General features: G+C 33.6%; 2 protein-coding genes across 2 annotated transcripts in view; one reads left to right on the top strand and one right to left on the bottom strand.

Moving 5' to 3' along the window:
- The first annotated feature begins 1343 nt into the window (after positions 1 to 1343).
- slc6a20 (solute carrier family 6 member 20) lies at positions 1344 to 20850 on the top strand. The gene is made up of 11 exons (XM_082150732.1): positions 1344 to 1605; positions 4592 to 4732; positions 4827 to 4918; positions 5776 to 6003; positions 7195 to 7305; positions 7386 to 7627; positions 8911 to 9073; positions 11006 to 11210; positions 12392 to 12551; positions 14640 to 14805; positions 18240 to 20850. Exons 1-11 carry the CDS (start codon positions 1482 to 1484, stop codon positions 18408 to 18410), a joined length of 1803 nt encoding a protein of 600 aa, XP_082006858.1. The 5' UTR covers positions 1344 to 1481; the 3' UTR covers positions 18411 to 20850.
- Positions 20322 to 24270, bottom strand: part of sacm1lb (SAC1 like phosphatidylinositide phosphatase b) — a 20039-nt gene continuing 16090 nt past the window's right edge. Inside the window, exons 18-20 of the mRNA XM_082150734.1 lie at positions 23238 to 23330; positions 22762 to 22819; positions 20322 to 22147 (exon numbers count right to left, since the gene is read on the bottom strand). Of these exons, the coding sequence (XP_082006860.1) occupies positions 22011 to 22147; positions 22762 to 22819; positions 23238 to 23330 (288 nt within the window). The 3' untranslated portion in view covers positions 20322 to 22010. The remainder of the gene's footprint in view (positions 22148 to 22761; positions 22820 to 23237; positions 23331 to 24270) is intronic.

Below are 24270 nucleotides of genomic sequence, written 5' to 3'. Positions count from 1 at the left end.
TGACATGCTTTTTCGATGGTTAATGTGTGGTCACATGACATGCAGGTAAACATAAAATATTCCATCTTTTTAATTTTATATAATATCTTGATTAGCTTTTGTTTTAGAATTATTGTTTTATTTGTATTATGATTTAATTAATTATTAGCTTCTCATCAACTCATAAGCTAGTGAATCCCTGATATATGTCATCATTTGGTTTTGCATGATGCTGCATCCACAAAAGTCAAGCATGTTTAAAGAGGCATTTAAAAACGAATGCCTGATTCATACATCTCACGTCTGCGGTGCATATGATATTAGTGATGCATATTCATATCAAATTTATAATGTTCATTGCGTACGCTGATTGTGTAAAACAGGCTTGAGTTTTTTTCTTATTTCATAAAGTAATCAAGGTCACGCACCTGTGAAAATACAAAACATCAAATGTTGAGCACAATATAGATCTACATGACGTACACAAATATTGTCAATTAGCTGATTATTAAAGGACACCCACCTATAACCTGAAGATGTTTGCATTCTCAGTCTGAGTGGTTAAAGGTAAAGAAGTTTGAGGTGTGTATGACCTTCATGACCTTTGTCATCCTGATGGGGTCATGACACATGATGATTGTTTTATGGAACAGAATGCATTTTTGCACATTAAGTGTTTTACTTTGAATTGTTTTTATTTAAAATTATTTATTTTAATTTAGCATTTTTGACAAAAAATGGAACAGAATCCAGAATGCATTTGTGCAAAGTGTACGTGTTTTATGTAAGAATATTTATTTATTTAAATTGTACATTTTTACCAAAATGACACAGAAAGGAACTTTTTCCTGAGCTGTTTTAAACATGACACAATATCTTAAGCCCACTAGAGACACAATAAAATATAAATAAAAACATCTATCATGATAACCACTTGGACATCATTTGCAGGTGGTTTTATAGGGGAGGGATATTCTCATTCTTCAGAGCATTTGATTGGACAAAAGTTGTTCAGGATGATGTCATAAATATTTATGCAAGTCAAAAGTTTTCAAGAAGAGCAAGATTTTTCATTTTAACTGGATAAACCTGCTAAAACTTGTAGGTCAACAAATATCGATTGAAGCGACAGACAGGCATGGACTAAAAACACCTTTAAAGCCTTGATTTATTACTGTCTTTACAGAAAGTACTCGGCTCTTTTACAAACTCTGCAATAAAAAGACGATAATGAATGTTTGAGGACATAACTCACTATGATCAAACATTCACCTGAATTGCGTAGATAAACTCAGCCAGTTAGACTGTCCGTCCCTCCCCCCGGCTTCATCAGAAAACTCCCACTTTACACTCCAAGTTTAACCTCACATTTGCACACTGGACTTTGAAATATTCCCAGTCTCCGTCGTTCTCTGGGGATTTGTCTGTTTGCAGAGTGCAGTGTGACTGATCTCCTCCTGTGCGAGTTGACAGTGTTGAAGGACATTATCATCATCATCATCATGAGCAAGGAAGCCCGTCCGTCCTGGGACAGTCCTATGCAGTTTGTCCTGGCATGTGTGTCTTATGCAGTGGGACTTGGGAATGTCTGGCGTTTTCCGTATCTCTGCCAAATGCATGGAGGAGGTAAGATGATTAGTGTTTTACTTGTTCTCCTCATGCTTGCAGTGTAGTTCTTGACAGAGACATTGATAACAACAACAGAACAAAATATGTGCAATTTGATATTTCTTTCCAAATAATATTTTTTTTGTGTGTGTGTGTGTGTGGCTTTTTTAAATCTTAGAAATATCAAAAACAACTTTGTAAAAAAAAAAAAAAAAAAAGTTTAGCTATTATGTATAAAGAGTTTTTCCTGGATGATTATGTATTTTACACTGTCATTATCATTATCCTCCGTGTCTTACCAGTGGGATGCATGTGGAAAAACAAGCATGGCTCTACAACAAAAGTTTAATCCCTTCAATAACTTCTTTATAAAGGTCTGAACATTTGGACATGAAATGAAGATGTTATTTTGATCCATATTAACTGCAATGCATACAAGATGACATGATGTATGATAAAACATGATGTCAGTCGTCTTATGCCTTTAATTTAATGAACAAAAAATACTTAATGTGGCAATGTCTAAATGAGCTCATTTGTATTTAATAGGACTAAATCGAGCTGAATATATTACTTTAATAAAAGATTTTTCACAAGCAGATCAGGTAGAAATAGTAGTGTCATTGTTCCAATGTAATTATATATTTGCGTAATATTAATGAACTACATGTACTTACTATAGGGTTAGGGTAGGATTAGGGTTTGGTTGAGGGTTAGTTGAACGTAATTATACATAATTTACTGTTATTACTATGGTAAGTACATGTAACATATGTAACAAGGACACTGTAAAATAAAGTGGTACCAAAATGCCAATATTTACTTTTTACACTGTGGCTGTTACTATATATTATTAATTAATAGCAATTACTTAGATTTTTTGATTTTGACTCATTTTAGTGCATCTTTTTATGTTATTAAATCATAAATCATAATGTTTGTGTGTGTGTGTGTGTGTGTGTGTGTGTGTGTGTGTGTGTGTGTGTGTGTGTGTGTGTGTGTGTGTGTGTGTTCTTGACCAAGTGTCCTCAAAGATAGTAAAATGTTTCACATTTTCACTGTGGGGTCATTTGGTCGAGGAAAAGAGCTTATGAATTATACCAAGTGATGTTTTATTTTATTTTTTTAATGTAAAAATGCAGAAAATTGTGTGATGGCTATGTTTAGTGTAGGGGGATAGAATATACGGTTTGTACAATAAAAAAAATCACATCCATGGAGAGTCTACGTAAAGATATAAAAACAAGTGTGTGGTGTGTGTGTGTGTGTGTGTGTGAGAGAGAGAGAGAGAGAGAGAGAGAGAGAGAGAGAGAGATCATGCAGGTCTTTTCAATTTTTCAATTTTCTTTGAATGAAATTGCAGTAAGATAAGTGTTAGATTAGTGATTTAGTAGTTCTTAGATATATTTGTCTCTTCAAGTGCACTCGTTTGTGCAGAAAGTCCGAGTTCTCGTCATCAAAGAGTTTTATCGTCCTCAACTTCATTGAGCGTCTCATCCAGATTCTCAGCACATATCAGCTGTTCTGCGGTCAGATTTAGTGTGGGGATTGTGTGTGGAAGCAGAAAGTCAAGCTGAGATTCCTGCTTTCTTTTAGCCGAGGCTCCTCTAGATTCATCTGGCAGAAAACTGATTAACATTTCTCCTCCGTTTCATTCGTCTGCTAAACGTCTCTGGTTATGCATTCAGTGCATCTTTGAGGAGCATCTCCTGAATAACAATTCACAAATCTTCTGTTTACCGTTTAGCAATGCGATCAAAGTACAGACGTGAAGGAAGGTGTGTTATGCGCAGTCAGTCACTGCTGATTTGCATGATGCTGTCAAATATTCCAAAATTCCCTCATGATCCAGAGTAATCCTGTTTTCCTGTGAGGATTAGAGAGAGTTAGAGCTGCTCACATTTACACTGTACAAATGACATGGAATGTACCAAACATGATTTTCAGTAAATTAAATGTTCTTAGTAATCACATTTTGCATGACAAAAATGCATCTAGAATTTGCTTTGTTTTTTAATTATTTCAAATTTCATATTATGAAAGTAATTTCAAAATGGTGATTTCATGAATAATATCCAACTTTTTAATCTGTATCTACAAATTCCTGACGTGCTCCTTAAACCTCTATAAACTGATTTGTAAAAGTGAATGGCTGAAAAAGTCATGGAAATTCTAGTATCACTAATATGCTATTAAAGTTTATATATATTAATTAACAAAAACTTTATATATTACTTTTCATTTTAAATTTCAAGTTAAAATTGTAGTAAATTTGAGTGATTTCGTTTTTAAATTTTTTTTATTATAGTTTAAATTACATTTTAGTTTATTTAATTTTGAGTTATTTTAGAACTTCAACTTAACCTAAATGAAAATATGAAATGCTGCCTTGGCAACTAGCTGAAATAAAATATGTTTAAAGTTTTTTTTATATTTTATTTTATTTCAGGTAATGTTTATTTTCATTTCAACTAATGAATTTAAAAAAAAAAAAAATTATGGTTTTAGTTTTAGATAGATACGTTTGAGTCCTTTAGTCCTCATGAAGCCACATAATGATGAAATAGGTAGTGAATGGTGAACTCTAGAAGGCTACTGGTTAAAGTCACCATGCATGAAATCAAAGTTTAAATTCATAAATATTTTTATGAAATATTGTCATATTTATTCTCAATGATTTGTTTTCTCATGTACATCACACATTTTTTTAATGCATGTATACCCTCGTAATTTCTAATCAAAATAACACCTCCCTCTTGCAGCAACATCTCTTCTCTGATGATGCGTTTGCTGGCGCGAGGGCGGGGCGACCTGTCAATCACATGAGATGCACCAATAGCAAACCACAACCATCCAAATCATTTCCCCAATATAATTTTTTCTTGTTCCAAAAGCCACTTGACTTAAATTTACGTCACAATAGGGAAGGAAAGACGATGGCGACGTCCGTTTTATGCTGACTTTAAAGTGACCTTTTTTTTAATGTGTGTTTGTATTTCTCCAGGTGGGTTTCTGATCCCGTATCTGCTGATGCTGGTTCTGGAGGGGATTCCTCTGTTCTGCATGGAGCTGGCCATCGGGCAGAAGATGCGTCTGGGCAGCATCGGAGCGTGGACCGCCATCAACCCGTATCTGGGTGGACTGGGTCAGTGACCCGTACTTCACTTACCAGACATTTAATGCCATAAAATGATCAGATATCATCCTTTATCATCCTCATCTGTACATGCATTGTTCAGGCATTGCCAGTGTTGTGACCTCCATGTACTTGTGTCTGTACTACAACGTCATCAACGCCTGGAGCTTCTGGTATCTCTTCCATTCATTCCAGGTTAGTTTACTGAAAAATAAATGTAGATGTTTCTATGAAGAGAATAATGTTTTTACACTCTATAATAAAACGCTGGGTTGTTTTTTATAAAAAAAATAATTAAAAAATGTAACCCAATGGCTGGGTTTGTCCATGTTTGATGAGCTTATCAATTATCCCAATGCTGATATAAAGAGATGAGGAAGGCCGATGGTCAAAACCAACATTTTATGCTAATTCTGCGGAGCGGATTTTTCACTGTAAAATTTGCATTACACTTTTATTGACAGCTAAAAACATCATCAAATTCATCAAAATTCTTTCCAGTACAATCTTACAAGATACATTTATTTGAGATGCAAAATAACATGCGTTTTGGGAGAAATGTATTAAAATTGAGTGATTGTTTATGCTTAAAACAAGGAAAATATTAAATTAACTCAATGTTTATGTTTAAAACAAAATAAAAAAATCAGTCAATGGCATAATCAGAAATAAATCAGATTTTTTTCTAATTTTTAAGCATAAACAATCACTTAACTTTTATCAAAACAAGACTGTTATTTGGCATCTTAAGTAAATGTATCTTCAGTAAAGAATATTTGTACTGGAAAACAAGACAAGAAAATCACTTTTTGATGTGTAAACCAAACTAAACTTCGTTACTTATGCAGAAAATGGCAAAATAATCTAAAATCTTAAAATCTATTAAGTGTTGAAGAGTAAAACTAAAATGAGAACTTCTTCTGAGTAGCTCGTAATTCATTTCTGAAAAGAGTTGCTTGCCTCAAGTGGAACTATAATGAGTTTGATCTTTATGAAGTAGTTGTCCTGGACCTGTGGATCATAAACGTCTTGTGGTGTTAATGCGTCTGCAGTCAGTGCTGCCCTGGGCCGAGTGTCCCGTCAACAGTAACCGGACGGGGTATCTGGAGGAGTGTGAGGTGGCTTCACCCACACAGTACTTCTTCTTCCGTGAGACGCTGAACATCTCGTCCTCCATCGATGAGAACGGAGGCATTCACATGGGCCAGGCGCTGTGTCTCCTGCTGGCCTGGATCATCGTCTACCTCTTCATCGTCCGAGGGGTCAAATCTACCGGAATGGTGAGACTAAACCGTCTGATTCTCAACTGGTGACTAACACCAAAACCGTCTATTGTACGGAAGTAAACAGAACATCCAGAACATCAAACACTGAAATGGATTCATATGTTTTTCAACTGACTAATTATGATCTGTTGAAAGGTTTGTTTTTATAGTTTAATTGTCGGATTTCACTTCATAAATCATCATCATCATCATCATCATCACACACACACACACACACACACACACACACACACACACACACACACACACACACACACACACACACACACACACACACACACACACACACACACACACACACACACACACATATATGTGTGTGTGTGTGTGTGTGTGTGTGTGTGTGTTAGTGTGTATGATGGTATATATATATGGTATATATACACACACACTACCGGTCAGGTGCAAACATTAAGGTTTTTGAAAGTTTTTGAAAGAAGTCTCTTAATCTCATCAAGGCTGCATTTATTTGATAAAAAAATACAGTAAAAACAGTAATACTGCAATATTATTAAAATTTAAACTAACTGTTTTTAAAAATATATATATTTTAAAATGTAATATTCCTTTTGAGCAGCCATAACTTCAGTCTTCAGTGTCACATGATCCTTCAGAAATCATTCTAAGATAATTTCTTATTATTATCAATGTTGAAAACAGTTTTAGCTGCTCTATTTAAATTTTTTGTTTAAAATGTGTTTATAAAAAATTAAAATAAATGATAATACGCTGTCATTCAAAAGTTTCTGGTAAGTAAGATTTAAAAAAGAAAACAAGAGAGAAAAAATAAATTGTACTTTTATTTAGCAAAGGCACATTAAATTGATTAAAAAAAGACAAAGACATTTATTAAATGAATAAATATGACGAAAAAGTTCTATTGATAATAAATGCTGTTCTTTTGAACTTCATATTCATCAGTGAATCCAAAAAAATCAGTTTCCACAAAAATATGAAGCAGCACTGACTGTGTTTAACATTGATGATAATAATAAGAAATGCTTCTTTAGCAGCAAATCAGCATTTTTGAATGATTTCTGAAGGATCATGTGACACTGAAGACATGATGCTTTGATCACAGGAATATTTTAAAATAATAATGTTAAAATATATCACTAGAGAAACCAGCTAATTTACTCATTTCATTTAGTTCCAACCCGTTGTGCCTTTGACCTTCCTCCACAGGTCGTGTATTTTACAGCTACGTTTCCATATGTGGTTCTGATCATCTATCTGATCCGTGGTGTCACTCTGCACGGGGCCTGGAACGGAGTCAAGTACTTGTTCACACCCAAGGTAAGAAAGTCCAGATCATTGGTTGCTTCTTCATTGATTTCTGAGTGTTGAGTGTGCATTCACACTCCATGTGTGTTTAGCTGGAGCAGTTAGCAAACCCTCAAACATGGATCAACGCTGCCACTCAGATCTTCTTCTCTCTGGGTTTGGGCTTCGGCTCTTTGATCGCCTTTGCCAGTTACAACCACCACAACAATAACTTCGAGAGGCAGGCCGTGGTCGTGTCACTCATTAACAGCAGCACGTCTGTGTTCGCCAGCATCGTGACCTTCGCCATCTACGGCTTCAAAGCCACCTTCAACTACGAAAGCTGTTTGGAAAGGTGAGATGCCAGCGATGTTCTAACGTATATGAGTTTAAACATCAGGTTTAGCCATTCTGTGATCTCATCAAGAGATTCACAAACATGTGCAGAATGAATGATCGTTCTCTCATTATTTGATTCCATCAAACATTAAACTGAATGTTGGCAGTCCGTCCATTTTATGATCTCTTGGCTTCTCGAAGTTTATTTTTAAGCTTGTTTCAGATGACGTCTTTCAGAATGTTTAAACTATTCAGAGTATCATCCATCACTTATTCACAAAACTATATGGAAAAAGAAGAACATCTGCAACAATAATGATGGTTTTCTAATAGGTTTCCTAAAACACTCCCCTCATCATTGGACTCATTCACTGCCCTAGTGAAAGATTTGTGTATTTCACATACATTTGAGTAAAAGTACACCACAGATACCTTTAAATATTGATGTACTTACTTAATATAAATACCCAGCTATTGTACTTTTGCTATACTTAATTAATATGCTTAAAGTCTGCTAAATCGGAACTAATTTTGTACTTAATATACGTTAGTTTTCTGGAAATAGTGTTGAAGTTCAACTAAAGATACACTTAAGTATATTAATATTGTGCTAAAATGGAACTATTGCAAGTAAACTTCAGGTACACTTTAAATATCTTGCATTTAAAGATATTATACAGAGATCATACTATTCTTACTAATAGTGATATTAAACACATTTTAGGCTTAATATTATGAAATGTGCATTGTGCAATAGTAGGCTACTCCACTTTTTTTATTATAATATTAATATCAGTAAGTCTCAAGCGATATGTCAGTAAATATGTTAATGGATTTGTAGTATACTTAGTATGAAATAAATGTATTTAAAATAAATAAATAAAGTTTTTTTTTTTTTCACTAGGGTGTGTTTACATGCAAAATTACATTTAAATTCAGGTTGCAGCCATATTCTGAATATGATGTTTATATGTGAACATGCATCTGAATATCCCTGTAAACTTGCTTGTTTTAATTTGGGGAATCAGAATATCGTCTTAAACTGAGTCAGACAAAGGTAAAAAAGAAAAAAGTTTCAAATACTCCTTTGGCCGTGAGCACGGAAAGACATCTAGGACTCTGAACATCAAATTGTGATGCAAGTCAAGAAAGTATTTTTAAAAAAAGTTTAAAAAAGTACTCCGACAGTTTATGTAACATGAGTGTTATCTGCTTAATAAACAATGCAGGTGAAACTCTTGTAATTTCCCAAGGAAGCTCTTAGGATCAGTTTTCAGAAAGCGTTTTCTGTTGATCCAGGATGAGGCTGTTACTGCTCAACACCTTCGATCTGTCTGAGGACACCATCAGCGTTGAGAACATCAGCTCTTGGATCAGTCATTTGAACTTCACTCATCCTGAGAGGTTTGCGGCCATCGCTTCAAAGATCGAAGACTGCAGTCTAGAGGCGGAACTGGACACGGTAAACTGAGCTGTTTATCACCACATCAGGAGATCACTGTCCACATTACACAGCGACAGTGATCAATGACTGACCAATTTACCGTCGGAATTTTATATATCTACACTGTAAAAAAAAAAACGGTAGCACCATTTTAGATTTTAACAGTCTTTACATAAATTTACAGTAATAAACCGTATTTCATTGTCTGATATGATGTTAATTTACTGACCTAATGAAGGATTAATACCTGTTTTGTACCATAGTAATACACCAACAACAACCAATCACAGTGGTGATGAAATATCACATGGTGATTTAAAGCTCATCACAAGCAGTTCTTCCACAAGAGAGTTAATACTAATTACAAGAAGCTGTACAATGTCATTCACACAAACACTAAACACCATCATGGTAACACACATGAAATGTAAAAGATGCAATAAACATTAATTTAACAACATTAAATGTAACATAAAACCCTATTGTCATAACTGATTAGAAAAGACTAAGACGAAACATAGTTATTTCAACAAAAACACATCAAATGTGAAGTGTCACGCAGGGAATTGTGGGAATGTCAATTTACGTTTTTTCACTGTAAATTATGCAATGACTTGTTCTTTTTCACTTCCAAAAACTGTAAATTTAACGGTATTTTACAGTTTATTTTACATTAAATATACCGTTAGATCTATCACAGTTGTTTACCGAGTAAGGAAACTAATTAACAGTTTTTCACTGTAGCATTTTTACAGTCTTTTACTGTTAAAATCACGATCATTTTTTACAGTGTATTTCTGCTTTATTTTATTTTATTTTATTATTTTATTTTACACTGTAAAAAATTATTGTTGGTTTAACTTAAAAAAGTAAGTTACCTGGTTGCCTTAAAATTTTGAGTTCATTGAAATAAAAAATTTTTGTTAATACAACAAAGAGATTGGTTTAATAAACAGAAACTCAAAATATTATGTTATCTGAACCACAATAATTATCTAAGTTGATTTGACAAAAGATTAAAAGTTGTGATAACAAATCATGAAAATGATTTTTGACAGTTTAGGCTTATTTATTACTCTCTCTGTATTTGTATTTTTGTTTACACTCTGTTTACTCTTTGTCCACTTTTTTTTAGGTTTGTTTTTCTTTTCTCCTATTCCCTTTAAAGCGACCTTGCCCATACAGCAGAAAAATATATTTTCAGATACATTTTTTAATATATTCCAAAATATAAAAAATTGTCAATATGGGTGGTAAACATATATTTGTATAAATATTTTTCAGAGCAAAAATATAAATAAATTAAAGTGATACAATGTAGCAGAAACAGACCATACAAGCAATACAAAACAAATATATATATAAAAAAACAATTACTTATAAACTTTCTATGGTAAACTGGTCAGTCTTTGGTTAACCCTAACCCTAACTCTTAGTGTAAAAATTGCTGTGTAGCAATATTTGTATAAATACAGTACCTTTCAAATTTGAATGTTTTTAAAAAACTGCATTTATTTGATCAAAAATACTGTAAAAACAGTTAAATTGTGAAATATTATTAACATTTCAAATAATTATTTTCTATTTTAATAAATTGAAAAATGTAATTTATTATTTTGATCAAAGCTACATTTTCAGCATCATTACTCCAGTGTCACATGATCCTTCAAAAATCATTCTAATATGCTGATTTGCTTTTCTTATAAAAAGAAAACATTTCTTATAAGTATCCATGTTGAAAACTGCTGATTTACATCAGCAAACAATGATAACATTCAAACATTTGTGGTAAGATTAAAAAAGAGAGAGAGAAATTAATACTTTTATTCATCAAGGATGCGTTAAATTGATTAAAAGCGACAGTGAAGACATTTATAATTGTGTGTGTGTGTGTGTGTGTGTGTGTGTGTGTGTGTGTGTGTGTGTGTGTGTGTGTGTGTGTGCGCGCAGGCGGTGGAGGGCACCGGTCTGGCGTTCATCGTGTACAGTGAGGCCATTAAGAACATGCCTCTGTCTCAGCTGTGGTCTGTGCTGTACTTCGTCATGCTGCTGCTGTTAGGGATGGGGAGCATGCTGGGAAACGTCACGGCCATCATCACTCCACTGGGAGACCTCAAGTTTCTGTCACGCACACTCAGCAACGAGACCATCAACGGTAAGAAGGATGCAGATGGTGTGTCACTGGAACGAGCTGGTTAAGGTGTGTATCACTGCAGCTTGACCAGCAGAACCCAGCATGAACGCGCACTAAACTTGCCTTGTACTGGTCAATAATGTAGTTTGAACTGGTTTAACGGCAGCTATGCTGATGTGACCACTGTCAGATCACTGTCAGGTGAAAACCTTATTATCAATGTAAAATTATAATATTTCAAATATTTGTAGTGAAATTTTTGTAAATAGGCCTATTTCATTTTTTTTATGAGCCTGCATCACAAAACCATCCCATCAAATGTTAATTCATTCATTCATTCATTTATATATTTTTTGTTTATATAAATATATATATATATATTTTTTTTTTATTACAAATGTATTACAAAACTATCCCAATGTTCATTCATTCATTCATTCACCTTTTTTTTGTATTACAAAACCATCAGAAAATTCTTGATGTTGCTTAATTGCTCATTAATTAATTTATTCATTCATTCTTTGTTTTTATTTTATTTATTTATTTTTATTTCAAAACCATCAGAATATTCTTGATGTTGCTTAATTGCTCATTAATTAATTCATTCATTCATTGTTTTTATTTTATTTATTTTTTATTACTGTCCCGATGTTCTTGATGTTCATTTATTTATTAATTCATAATTTATTTATTTTATATTTTATTTGTATTACAAAACAAATATGCTCGATGTTGATTATTCATTCATTCATTCATCTATTTATTTATTTTAGTTTTTATTTATGTATTTTTTTATAATTTTATTTATATTTCAAAACCATCCCAATGTTCTTGATGTTGCTTAATTGTTCAGTCATTCATTCATCTATTTTTTTTATTAATTTTTTTACAAAACTATCCCAATCTTCTTGATATTCATTCATTCATCTATTTATTTTTGTTTTTTATTTATGTATTTATTATAATTGTATTTGTATTACAAAACCATCCCAATATATTCTTGCTTCATTGTTTGATGTTTGTTTATTTATATGTTTGTTTGTTTGTTTGGCAGGGGCAATGTTTTTGCGCACTTATGATCATATGCTCTTTATATTTCCGCTTCTTTCTAATTCCTGAGTGAAATCATGTGTGTTCAGCGGTATATGTGTTTCTCTCAGGTCTAGTCTGCTTTCTGATAGTTTTCCTCTGGTTTCTGCCAGGTCTGGTGTGTCTTCTCTGTTTTCTTCTGGGTTTCGGCTTCACCAGCCGTTCGGGCAACTACTGGTTCACCATCTTCAATGAATACGCCGCGACGTTCTCTCTGCTCTTCATCGTCCTCATTGAAGTCATCAGTGTGTGTTACATCTATGGCTTGAGAAGGTGAGAAATTCAATGACTCTTGTCTTTACAGGCTCCAGTCATGAGGGCACAAGCACAGAGTAGGGTGCAAAACTCTTACAAAGCATTTCATTTTCAGTAAATGCAGTTTCTTTCAGGAATCCTTCCAACCTCAGAAGGTCAAAATTAATATTTTACATTTTTATGATTAAAAAAGCTTTATAATCTTTATAATCGTCAGGACTAAAGTCTGCAGCATTTAAACTCATAATATTCTTACTGTTTCTCATAATTCTTCACTGTACGTCACATAATCATCTGTAAATGTGTTCATAAGCTCTGCACAGTTTAAAACTCTTTGAGGATTATAATAATGCTGGTTATTATGGTTGTTTTTCATACATGTTCATTTAGGAAATTCCTGAACTGAAGTGAGAACGCTTGATGGAAAACAAACAAAACAGTTTTTAAAGTCTTGAATTTAAGCAATTGAGTAAATTTCTCTTCTTGTCATCCCAGCCGACAGGGAACATTCTCAGAACTTTAGCTAAAGTACTCTCAAAGTTTTGAACAAATGTTCTTCCAGTAATGTTAATGAAACATTCATGCAAAGTTATCTGGTCGATAATAATGTTCAGCACAAAAACATTATTTATACATCATTCATGGAACAAAACATGAAACATTTAGTTGGACGTTCATGTAACGTTTTTTTTAATGTTACTTGTTTTGGAACGTCAGAGAACATTCAAAAGTAACGAATGTTTGTGAAATGGAATGTTCCCTTTAGATTCGCATAACCAAGAAAAAGCCTTTTTAAAACATTTTCCCCAAAAAATTTAAATATAGAAAATTATATTTCTTTCAGAGAGCATTCCGAAATAAAGTTGTTGTTTTTTTTACAACTTTATGGGAATGTTAGGAAAATTTTCTTATAACATATTTTTGCTAGCTGGGATTCCCAAATTGAAAATTGACACTCATGAATTGAATTCTTGCGTCGTGAATTCGACTGTTGGAGGATATTTGTATGGAAAAGCATAATCAGGTTTTTACAATCCCCATTTCTTCTACAAAAATAACCAGGGGCCGGTTTCACAAAGATAGACTTTCGACTATGGCTTAGATATAGTAGATAGTCAGACTTCAGATAGAAATCTAAATCAGACCGTTGCACAAAGCACTTAAGACTCTTGACTATCTTAAGTAGGACTACACTGCAATGCATTCTGGGTAAAATAAGACACTTTTCAAAACAAAAAACATGGCGGATCGAGTAAGCGCATTCAGCCGCTCAGTGCAGTTTACCCCAGCGGAAGATATGTGTTTGTTGGAGGAGTATAACAGTTACAAGGACATTTTACTTGGGAAATTTAGCGGAGAATGTAGTAACAAGAAGAAATGTTTAAATTATGAGCCATTTTCCCTTTTCTTTTGGCTGTTTGTAATGTAACTGATTGTTACTGCTGGTTGCCAAGGTAACAGAGTCTTAGACCTAAGTTAGCCTGGGGGGGGAAGGGGTCTAATTATTAGTTTTTGGTCTTAATTAAGTCAGTCTTTATTTTTGTGAAACAGTCTAACTTGCATTAGACTAGACTATGAGCACATTATAGACTCGTCTAACTCTATAGACCGGTCTAAAATAGCTTTGTGAAACCGGCCTCTGGAAAGACAGATATTTTCTTATATAATACTTGGCAGCCAGTAAAAATAGCGATCACTATCCTCCAACTAAATATTGTTGGAGTAATGAAGAATTAATGAAGAATTGTTTGCAAGTAATATTTTTTATGTATTTATTCAGACCGAATATAAAACGTTGTGTCCATAAATGGCCTAAGAAATGTATTTGTCTTGTATGATCCATGCGCTTTCAAATACTTGTATTTAACCTGTAATATAGTTTGGACTGATGAAGTATGACTGAAACCCAAACATACATGAATGCAATATGGGATAAATAAAATATTGCCTATGCTAACCTTTATATTTTTTGTTATTTGTTCTTCTTTGAACCTTGTAAAACTAAGAAAAAAGGAAATTATTCAGTTTTTAAAAAGCACAGATTTTCATGTCTCTGATGATTGTGATGTTGTAGATGTTTGATTTATTGTTGTTCATCTTCCACAGGTTTGAGAAAGACATCGAGGACATGTTGGGGCATCGGCCGAACTGGTACTGGAAGCTGATGTGGGCCGTGATCAGTCCCGTACTCCTCATCAGCCTCTTCATCTTCTACATCATTAACTACATCCAGGGCGGGACACCGACCTATCAGGCCTGGGACAAAGATCTGGTACGGCACGGGTCAAACTGGGAAACTCCAGGGCATTTAGGAGTGGAGGACAAACTGACATTGAATTAAATCATGCAAATGAAAAATTAAACAATACAAATATAAAACCGAAAGAAATATGAAAATAAACCACAGACTAAAAATGGATTACACCATGAAAATGGAAAATGCAACGAAAAAATTTATGAAATCATGAAAACAATCAAAACAATTAAAGTAAATCACTTAGTAAAATTGACATAAATTATAAAAATGTAAAATTAATTTAAAAATAAATAAATAAAAACAATCAAAATAAAAACACGGTAACACTTTGCAATAAGGTTTCATTTGTTAACTTTAGTTAATGTAGGCTACAGCATTAATAACATGAACTAACATTTATTACTGTATTTATTAATCTTTGTTAATGTTATTAATACAAATCCAGCTGTTCATTGCTTGTTCATGTTAGTTCACAGTGCATTAACTAATGTTAACAAAGACAACATTTGATTTTTAGAATGCATTAGTAAATGTAGAAATTAACATTAACAAAGATTAATAAATGCTGTAGAAGTGCAGTTCATTATTAGTTCACGTTAACTAAAGTAGTTTACTAATGAAAACTTATTGTAGTGTTACCTAAAACACTTAGTAGAAATTAATTAAATCATGGAAATGTAAAATGAAAATAATGAAAACAATGAAAACACTCACTTTATAAAAATTTTATTTTAATTAATTTAATTTAATAATCATTTTAAAATAAAAACAATAAAAGCACTTACAATTACATTCATAAAAAAAATTCTAATTAAAATCATTTTAAAATAAAAACACAAAAAATTACGTATAAAATTGTAAAATGAAAATAAATAATTCTAAAATAAAAACAATCAAAATATAACGCTTACTAAGAATTACTTAAATTATAAAACTGTAAAATGAAAAAAATAAAACCCATACTTAAAATAAATAACACTTTACAATAAGGTTTCATTAGTAAACTACTTTAGTTAGCATGAATAATGAACTGCACTTCTACAGCATTTATTAATCTTTGTTAATGTTATTTTCAACATTTACTAATACATTATAAAAATCAAATGTTGTCTTTGTTAACATTAGTTAAAGGTATAGCGGAGGATCTTTCCAAATTTTAGATAAGACCCGCCCTCTCCACTTTTTGAAAAGTTTGATTGATTCACCAGAATGATTGACAATTAGGAGGACCAATAGTTTAGACTACCCACCAGGAAGTAAAACATCCTCCGCTATACCTTTAATGCACTGTGAACTAACATGAACAAGCAATGAACAGCTGGATTTGTATTAATAACATTAACAAAGATTAATAAATACAGTAACAAATGTAGCCTATTTCTCATGGTTAGTTCATGTTAGTTAAAGGGGTGGTTGATTATGATTTCACTTTTCTATCTTTAGTTAGTGTGTAATGTTGCTGTTTGATCATAAACAACATCTGCAGAGTTACAACGCTCAAAGTTCAAAGCAAAGGGAGATATTTGCTTTTAAAGAAATAGTTTTTTAAGGACTACAACAAACGGCTGGTAGAGACTACACCACATTCCTCCCGGGTTAGTGACATCACCAACCCTAGAATTTACATAAACCCCGCCCCCTGAACACGATTTATTTACATTTTTTTTTTACATTTATTCATTTAGCTGACGCTTTTATCCAAAGCGACTTACAATTGCTATATATGTCAGAGGTCGCACGCCTCTGGAGCAACTAGGGGTTAAGTGTCTTGCTCAGGGACACATTGGTGTCTCACAGTGGATTCGAATCCGGGTCTCTCACACCAAAGGCATGTGTCTTATCCATTGCGCCACCACCACCCTTGATAATTTGTAGATTATCAAGACAGAATATGCTAATCAATGACTAGAAGATAACTACACAAGCTACATAAATTCACCAACTAACCATTCAGAAACGTCCTGTTGCTTCTACATGTTGTCACTTCTTCTTGAGTCTCTCCATCATTGTCTGACTTTGGTTTGAACATAAAAGGCTAAAAGTTTTTGAAACTTTCAGTGCATGTCTATGTGAGTGCAAGCTGTTGTAGCTCCGCCCCCTGTGCCGGGAGCAGCAGCTCATTTGCATTTAAAGGAACAGACACAAAACAGTGTTTTTGCTCACCCTCAAAATGTGACAACTTTAACATGCTATATACAAATATCTGTGGGGGATTTTAGCTAAAACTTCACATACACTCTGGGGACGTCAGAGACTTATTTTACATCTTGTGAAAATGGCATTATACCACCCCTTTAATACATCAACTAATGTTAACAAATGAGACCTTATTGTCAAGTAGTACCCAAATAAATTAAATCATAAAAATGTAAAATGAAAATTTAGTTTCCAATAAACTCTTACTACAAGTTTGGCAACTTAACCCTTTCATGCATGAATTATGATAACCTCATTCAGGATCTTTTTTTTTCTGTGTTTTTATTGCTCTGAAAAACAAGATTTGAAATGTCCACTTTAATGAACAGCATGCGTTTATGGTTTAAACTGAAGAGATACTGTATTAAACATAATAATTAAACATAATACAGTAATAACACAGCAATATTGTGTGTTTAACAAACCAATCAATAAAATTATATAAAATCATGCGAAAACTTCATACAAGTTGAACTTCGTGTATCTTTGATATCAGAACATGAGGACGTGATTCCATCAGAGATCGCTCAAGGTACAACTGTGGATCAAAACTCATGCAAATGCAAGAAAGTGCTTTTTGAATAGCCGTGACCTCTATACATGAAAGGGTTAAAGGTCTTTATCTAATCATTCCTTAGCTTTGAACCTAGAACTGGTTATAAGACCATTTATTATCATTTGACATTTTTATGCTTTAAAGGATTAGTTCACCTCAAAATGAAAATTTCCTGATCATTTACTCACCCCAATGCCATCCAAGATGTCCATGTCTTTCTTTCTTCAGTGGAAAATAAATACATGTTTTTGAGGAAAACATTTCAGGATTTTTCTCCACACAATGGACTTCAATGGCAACCAGAATGTTGAAGTTCAAATCAATGCAGTTTCAAAGGACTCTGAAGTGCTTCATAGGTCTCTGCACGATCCCAGCTGAGGAATAAGGGTCTTATCTAGTGAAACGATCGGTCATTTTCTAAAAATAAAATAAAAATGTATATACTTTTTAACCACAATTGTTCGTCTTGTGCTGGTCTGAGATGTGCCACGAATGAAAAGAAAGAAAGACATGAATATCTTGGATGGCATTGGGGTGAGTAAATTATCAGGAAATTGTCATTTTGAGGTGAAGTAATCCTTTAAAGCATAAAAATGTCAAATGATAATAAATGGTCTTATAACCAGTTCTAGGTTCAAAGCTAAGGAATGATTAGATAAAGACAGTGTGTTTCTTTCTTCCCTCCTCGGTGACGCAGGGTAAGTCAGTGGTGAAGGAGTATCCGGTGTACGGGCAGGTCTTCATCGTTCTTCTGCTGGTGTCTTCGGTCAGCTGTGTCCCGCTCTCGGCTCTCTACGCCTTCTGTCGGAGGAAGCAGCGAGGAACACCCGTCCCTCCGCAAACACTCAACATGTCCTCCGACATCTGAACTCAAAGACTCGTGGAAAACACACACGTTTGTGGGACCATTTTTACTTGGTGAGCTGGAGAAACGTTATACATTTCTATATCTGACTGATGCTTGCATCCTCGTGTTATGAACACTTTCAGCTTCTGGTTGGTTGAACCATACAGTTATTAGCTTATTAGGACTAAAACATTTTTCCTACAGAAAATATGAAAATCTGATTAATGAAAAGGACTTTTTTTTTTCTTTTCTTACGGCAACAATAAAACTATTTATACATTATATGAACAGCAGATACATTTCCAAACACTGAATATCTGGACTGTGACCTACACTAAATGTAGTACGAAACAGTATGAAATTGTGTAAAACTATGTGTAAATAACTTTTTGTATTATTTTAGTAGTAGATAAAATTTTGTACGTCAAATCACAATATTTTGGATGCCTAATGAACAAATGAATGAACGTTTTCCCCTGTATTTCATTATTTTTTGCTCTTGATTTATTTATATTATATATATATATATAAAGATTATTAATATATATATATATAAATATATATATATAATATATTAAGATTATTAATATATATATATATATACACATATTAAGATTATTAATATATATATATATATATATATATATATATACACACACACACAGTATATAGAGCGAGAGAAAAATGTGTATTTGGAGTAATAAAATATCTATATTCTGAGGAATATCAGTGAATTATTGATAATAATCTTAATATATTTCTTGCCAAAACATAAGTTGTATGTTTTATTGGACTCAATTGAGTTGAAGTCCTGATGAACCATTTTCTGGTCTTTGTCAATATTTTGTTTGCCAGCACTTAATAAAGAAATGTTTCCTACTGTACAATCATATCAAAGAATGTTATAGTCTTGAACTTGTACTTGTGTATTGTAGTTTTTTTTTGTGCGCGTTATTTGATATTTTTGTAGCCTTTCTGTAATATTTACTTTATTGGTCTTTAGCATCTTTAATCTTGAAAATGCATGGAAAATATATGTTCAAATAAACAAAGGCTGTGCCGGTAAATTAATCACATCACTGAAACAAAAACAAGTAAAGTTGAAATAACCGTCTAGATTTACAGTGTTGCTGAATTTTCAAAGACATGCATTATCATGTGTCACATTGTTTCTTCGCCATGGCATTAATACTTGCTCATTAAAGTCGACATGAAATGGCATTAGCAATACATTTTACTTTTCGTATCGTGACATTTCTGAGAAAAACATTATTCAGCAGAGTCCGACTTAAATCTCAGTCTCAAAGCATCACACGACTTCAAAAGACACATGAATCCTATTAATGATTTATAAAATCATAATTTTTGCAGATCGACGATGAATTATTGCTATGAACAGCATGAATGTACTGAATGTCTCATTGTGTTATGCAAGTTTGGAATGACGCACATAAATGACAGAATTATTAATCTAGAGGAGCAACTTTTTCTTGCCATAACATTGAATTTGACTGGCCATCGAGTTCATGTGGAAAGAACGCTGTTAATTGGTCGAACCCCTGCAGACACACGGGTCACTCACACGGGTCACACACACACAGACACACGGGTCACACACAGACGGGTCACACACAAACACACGGGACACACACACACACACGGGTCACGGTTTGCGCTCGCTTCGGCTGATCTGCTGTGGCATTTTGAGCCTGTTATTCCCATTAAATTTGAGTTTGATCAAAGCAACACACGTTTTGAAATTCCTACCAGGAATGTCATGCAAACATGTTCCAGTCAATGCGGATAAAACTAGTTTTGAGTGACATCAAGCAAGCGAACCGAGTACAGCGGCCAACAGTACCGTTTGTGATTTAGCAATGCATTCTTTTGCAGCGTTCGTCATTATTCTTTTCCATTTAGACCGAAACTGACTTCATGATAACAACTTTAATAACAATAATACACATCATTTTAACGTTCTCCGCCCAAGCGAGGAGCCAGACATGAGAAGAACATCCCGCAGTGAAGATGCAGAGGGATCGGATGAAGAGCACAGCAAACATAAGGCATCGCTGATCCTTCACTCGTGAGAGAAACACAGATATGGCACAGCGCTTCAGTGATGGGACGGTCCTGCTGTAAACTCCTTTGGACGATGAGACGCTTGCGGTCCCAAGTTAAGATTCATACGAATCAAGTCTCGATTACAAACAGAATCAGTTCGTTCAGCTGAATCACTTTAATAAACAGTTCATTCGTTAAAAGCTCCCAGATCTCAAGACTGAGGAAGACCATGATATTGAAGGCGAGGATAAAACGAGTCCATTTAACCGCACATGAAGTCTGGGTCCGTCTCAAATTCACTACAAAATGCTGCAGCTGCCGCCATGCAAAATGCTGTTCGTCTTGTTTTCTAGTAAAAAAATAATAAATTAAAAAGCACTCTCAGAAAAAAAAAAAATGCAGAATTGAAAATATTAAGATTTGTTTTGAAAAAAATATTTTAAATTATTGATTTTTGTCATGTTTTTTTCTTGTTTCAAACTTTTTGTGTGCTTAAAACAGGAGAAGAAAAACTGCTGCTAACGGGATAAGAAAAATTAACTTAGCATAAAATATATTCGCTGAGAACAAAACTTGCACAATAAGGTTCGGTTTGTTTGCATCCAACTAAAAATGAATACTTTTGTACAGCATTTAATGCAGATAATAAGAAAATAATATTAAATGGTGATTCATGTTTAATTTATAACACGTTAATTAAAAATACATATGTCTATTAAAAATGTGTATGCAGAAATGAATGCTATAAACTTGTTCATTGTTAGTTCATGCTAGCAATTGCATTAGCCAATGCTAACATACAGAACCTTAAAAGTTAAACATTTCTTGTAAAACTTTACACTAAGGTTTTGTTTGTTTATATTGGTTAATATATTAACCGACCTGAACTAACCGTGAGCAATATTTTGTCAATTGTTCACAAATAACTTTGGATTTAAAAAATGCATTAAATGTTGAAATTAAGATGAATAATTTAATAATAAGATAGATTAATAGTAAGCTTTAGAAGTGTTCGTTGTAGTTAACTAATGTTAACAAATCAAACCTTATTGTGAAGTGTTACCAATGTATCTTATTGTGCACGTATCTTTATTAGAAAACAAGACAGTGGTTTTGATGTGACGGCAGACGCGATTATAAATGCGTTTGGTTTTCCAAAAACAGTCCGAGAGCTGCGACTTGTGAGCGCCGGTGGAATATCGGCAGGCGTGTGCGATTAGACACGGGCGTCTATGAAAACACGTCGTCGTGACGTGTGAACCACGAGGACGGGGCCGAGAGCCTCATGGTCAAGTCTAAGGTGCTTGATTTTTGCGCCTGTAAAGCTGCCTATATGTAAGATGGAATTATGGGATCTCTGTGAGATGGTCCCGGGTGATACGATCCTCGTGTGGAGAGCAGCGCGTGCGTTCGGTCCCGTCCGGCCCCGGGCCTTCGTCCTCTTCCTCAGTACAGGCTCCACGACCGGTGAAGCTGAGAGTAAGACAGGACTGAGGATGAGGAGGAGGAGGAGGATGAAGACTCGATGGGACCAAGCTGCTTCCCACACACGCAGGTTCAGTCCATCTTCTCCTTCTGCACCAGTTTGGGCGCGTCCACAAAGTCCCGGCCGTTGAAGAGGATCACGCCGCCGGTCACGACACTCGCCGAGCCCCAGAACAACACGTACGCCAGAGTCTCCGTCCAGGTGTCGCCTGGGTAACAGAAGGAGAATGAGCAACCGTTCACACAGGCACTGATATGTTGATTAATTACACTAAGAATTGCAAAAAAAAAATTTGCATTGAAAGTTTTCTGAAAAGTTGTTGAAATATGCAAATTAGACATTATCTGAGGCACATATTTGCATATATTTCCAGAACAGAAACACTGGATAAAGCCAGGATCACAATTTTGTTGACAAAGGTTTTTACACAGAGGATTCTGGATCTCTCATAAATCCATGTCACCATGTTATTTATTAGGAATAAAATGTTATATACATCTGGTGAATGATATATGAATAAAACTGTAAAGTTTGGTGTGTGTAAAGCTGCTGAAGTGGAGATTTCTGACTCGGTGCACGAGAATAACTCACTGATAAGTATATCAAAGATATGTATGGTCATTGAAATCTACAGATGCGAAGGGCAATAAAATAAACACTTACATTTCCTTTCCATTATTCTGAAAGAAGACGTGTTTTGGAAGCAAAATAGTCCAAAATCTCAAAATTTACCAGTGCATGAAAAAACATGCTTTTGACTGTAGGGTCTTGCCTTCATATTAATGCTAATAGTATTAATATTAATGTTAATCAGTGTCTTACCAGCCATAAGGAGACATATGATGCACATTGAGAAAGCAACCACCATGATGATCGGCAGCTGAAAGTGAGGGGGAAAAAATGTTAGCACTGATTGTAATAATTTTTAGCCTTTTGACAATATTAATCTCAAGCTCCATATCAATGTAAAAAATAATAACGATTCAAAATGTTTCAATTCGAGAAGAAATGGAAGTAGCGACAGTTATTCTTTTTTTCCATTTTGTGATGTACATTGTAGTGTAATGGATCATTGAAATTTTTTTTTAAATTATAATAATTTTAAAAAGTAGGTCCGGTCTTGGTTGTATTTGTCAGTTGTTGATTGGATGTTGAGATGTGGATTGTAAAAAAGGGGCGGGGTTTAATGATCCTGCATTCAATTCTGTTACATTCTGCTGCTGAAAACAAATAATGAGACCTAAAGACAAGCAGGACTAAGGCCAAATGTAGTTTCCTCTGGGTTCAGAGTTTCTCACCGTGAGGAACTTCCAGTCTTTGGGCTCGTGTAGAGGAGTGTTTATATCTGCCTCTTCCACAGCATAGTTCCCCAAGAACAGGTCAATGGAGTCCTGGAGAAGAAAATAATATTATTCCCAGATTGAATTCCTGCACTTTACAGATCAGTGTAAAAATTCCTTTACACATCTGTCAATCTGCAAAAAAAAATATGATTTTATAAATCATTAATAGGATTCATGTGTGTTTTGAAGTCATGTGATGCTTTGTTCGAGAAACAGACTGAAATCTACAGACACAGCAAAGAAATTAAACACACAGACTTTGAAAAGTCTCTTTTGCATTTGCAACTGATTTACACTAGACAAGGGTTTTCCAAGCTGAGATGATTCATGAGATGATAAAAAATTATTCATTATTTATTCAAATAATTTTAATTAATAATATAAATTATAAATTAATTAAATCGTAAAAAATAAAAATAAGCAAAATGAAAACCAATGACAATAAAACAAAGACAAAAAATTCATTACATCATAAAAATGCATTGTATATAATAATTATTTTAAAATGAAAATCAATATTTAAATTGAAATACATTTTTTTTTTTTTTTTTTTTACATGTAAACGTATTGTTAAATTATTTAAGCATTAGTATTTTCTTAATAATATAATACATAATAATATTTCTGGTCAAAGGGGTTGGAACACTCCCTGCCAGCATATTTTTTTATATATATATATATTTTTTTTTTTTACAAAAGTTGCCTGTCAGTGCCAGTGTTTTTTAAAATATCTTTTTCATATAAGTTTCAGGGCCCCAGAATATTTTTTTTGTATGAATATCTGAACACAGAATATATATAAAAAGAAAAAGCAAAATATTCTAGTTTCATGCATTATTAAATTTTTTTATCAAGACTTGAATGTTTCATGAAAAAAGCAACATTTTGAACAAAACTGGGAAAATCACGTTTTTGTCAAAGACTTTGTCTGGATGGGATTGAGAACGATGATAAACACAGATGGAGTAGATTGAGTCCATCAACACCC

The sequence above is a fragment of the Leuciscus leuciscus genome (genome assembly GCF_965113295.1).
Source record: "Leuciscus leuciscus genome assembly, chromosome: 20".
Taxonomy (NCBI): domain Eukaryota; kingdom Metazoa; phylum Chordata; class Actinopteri; order Cypriniformes; family Leuciscidae; genus Leuciscus; species Leuciscus leuciscus.
Note: the sequence above shows the minus strand (reverse complement) of the source record. Positions and strands in the feature narration are given on the sequence as shown.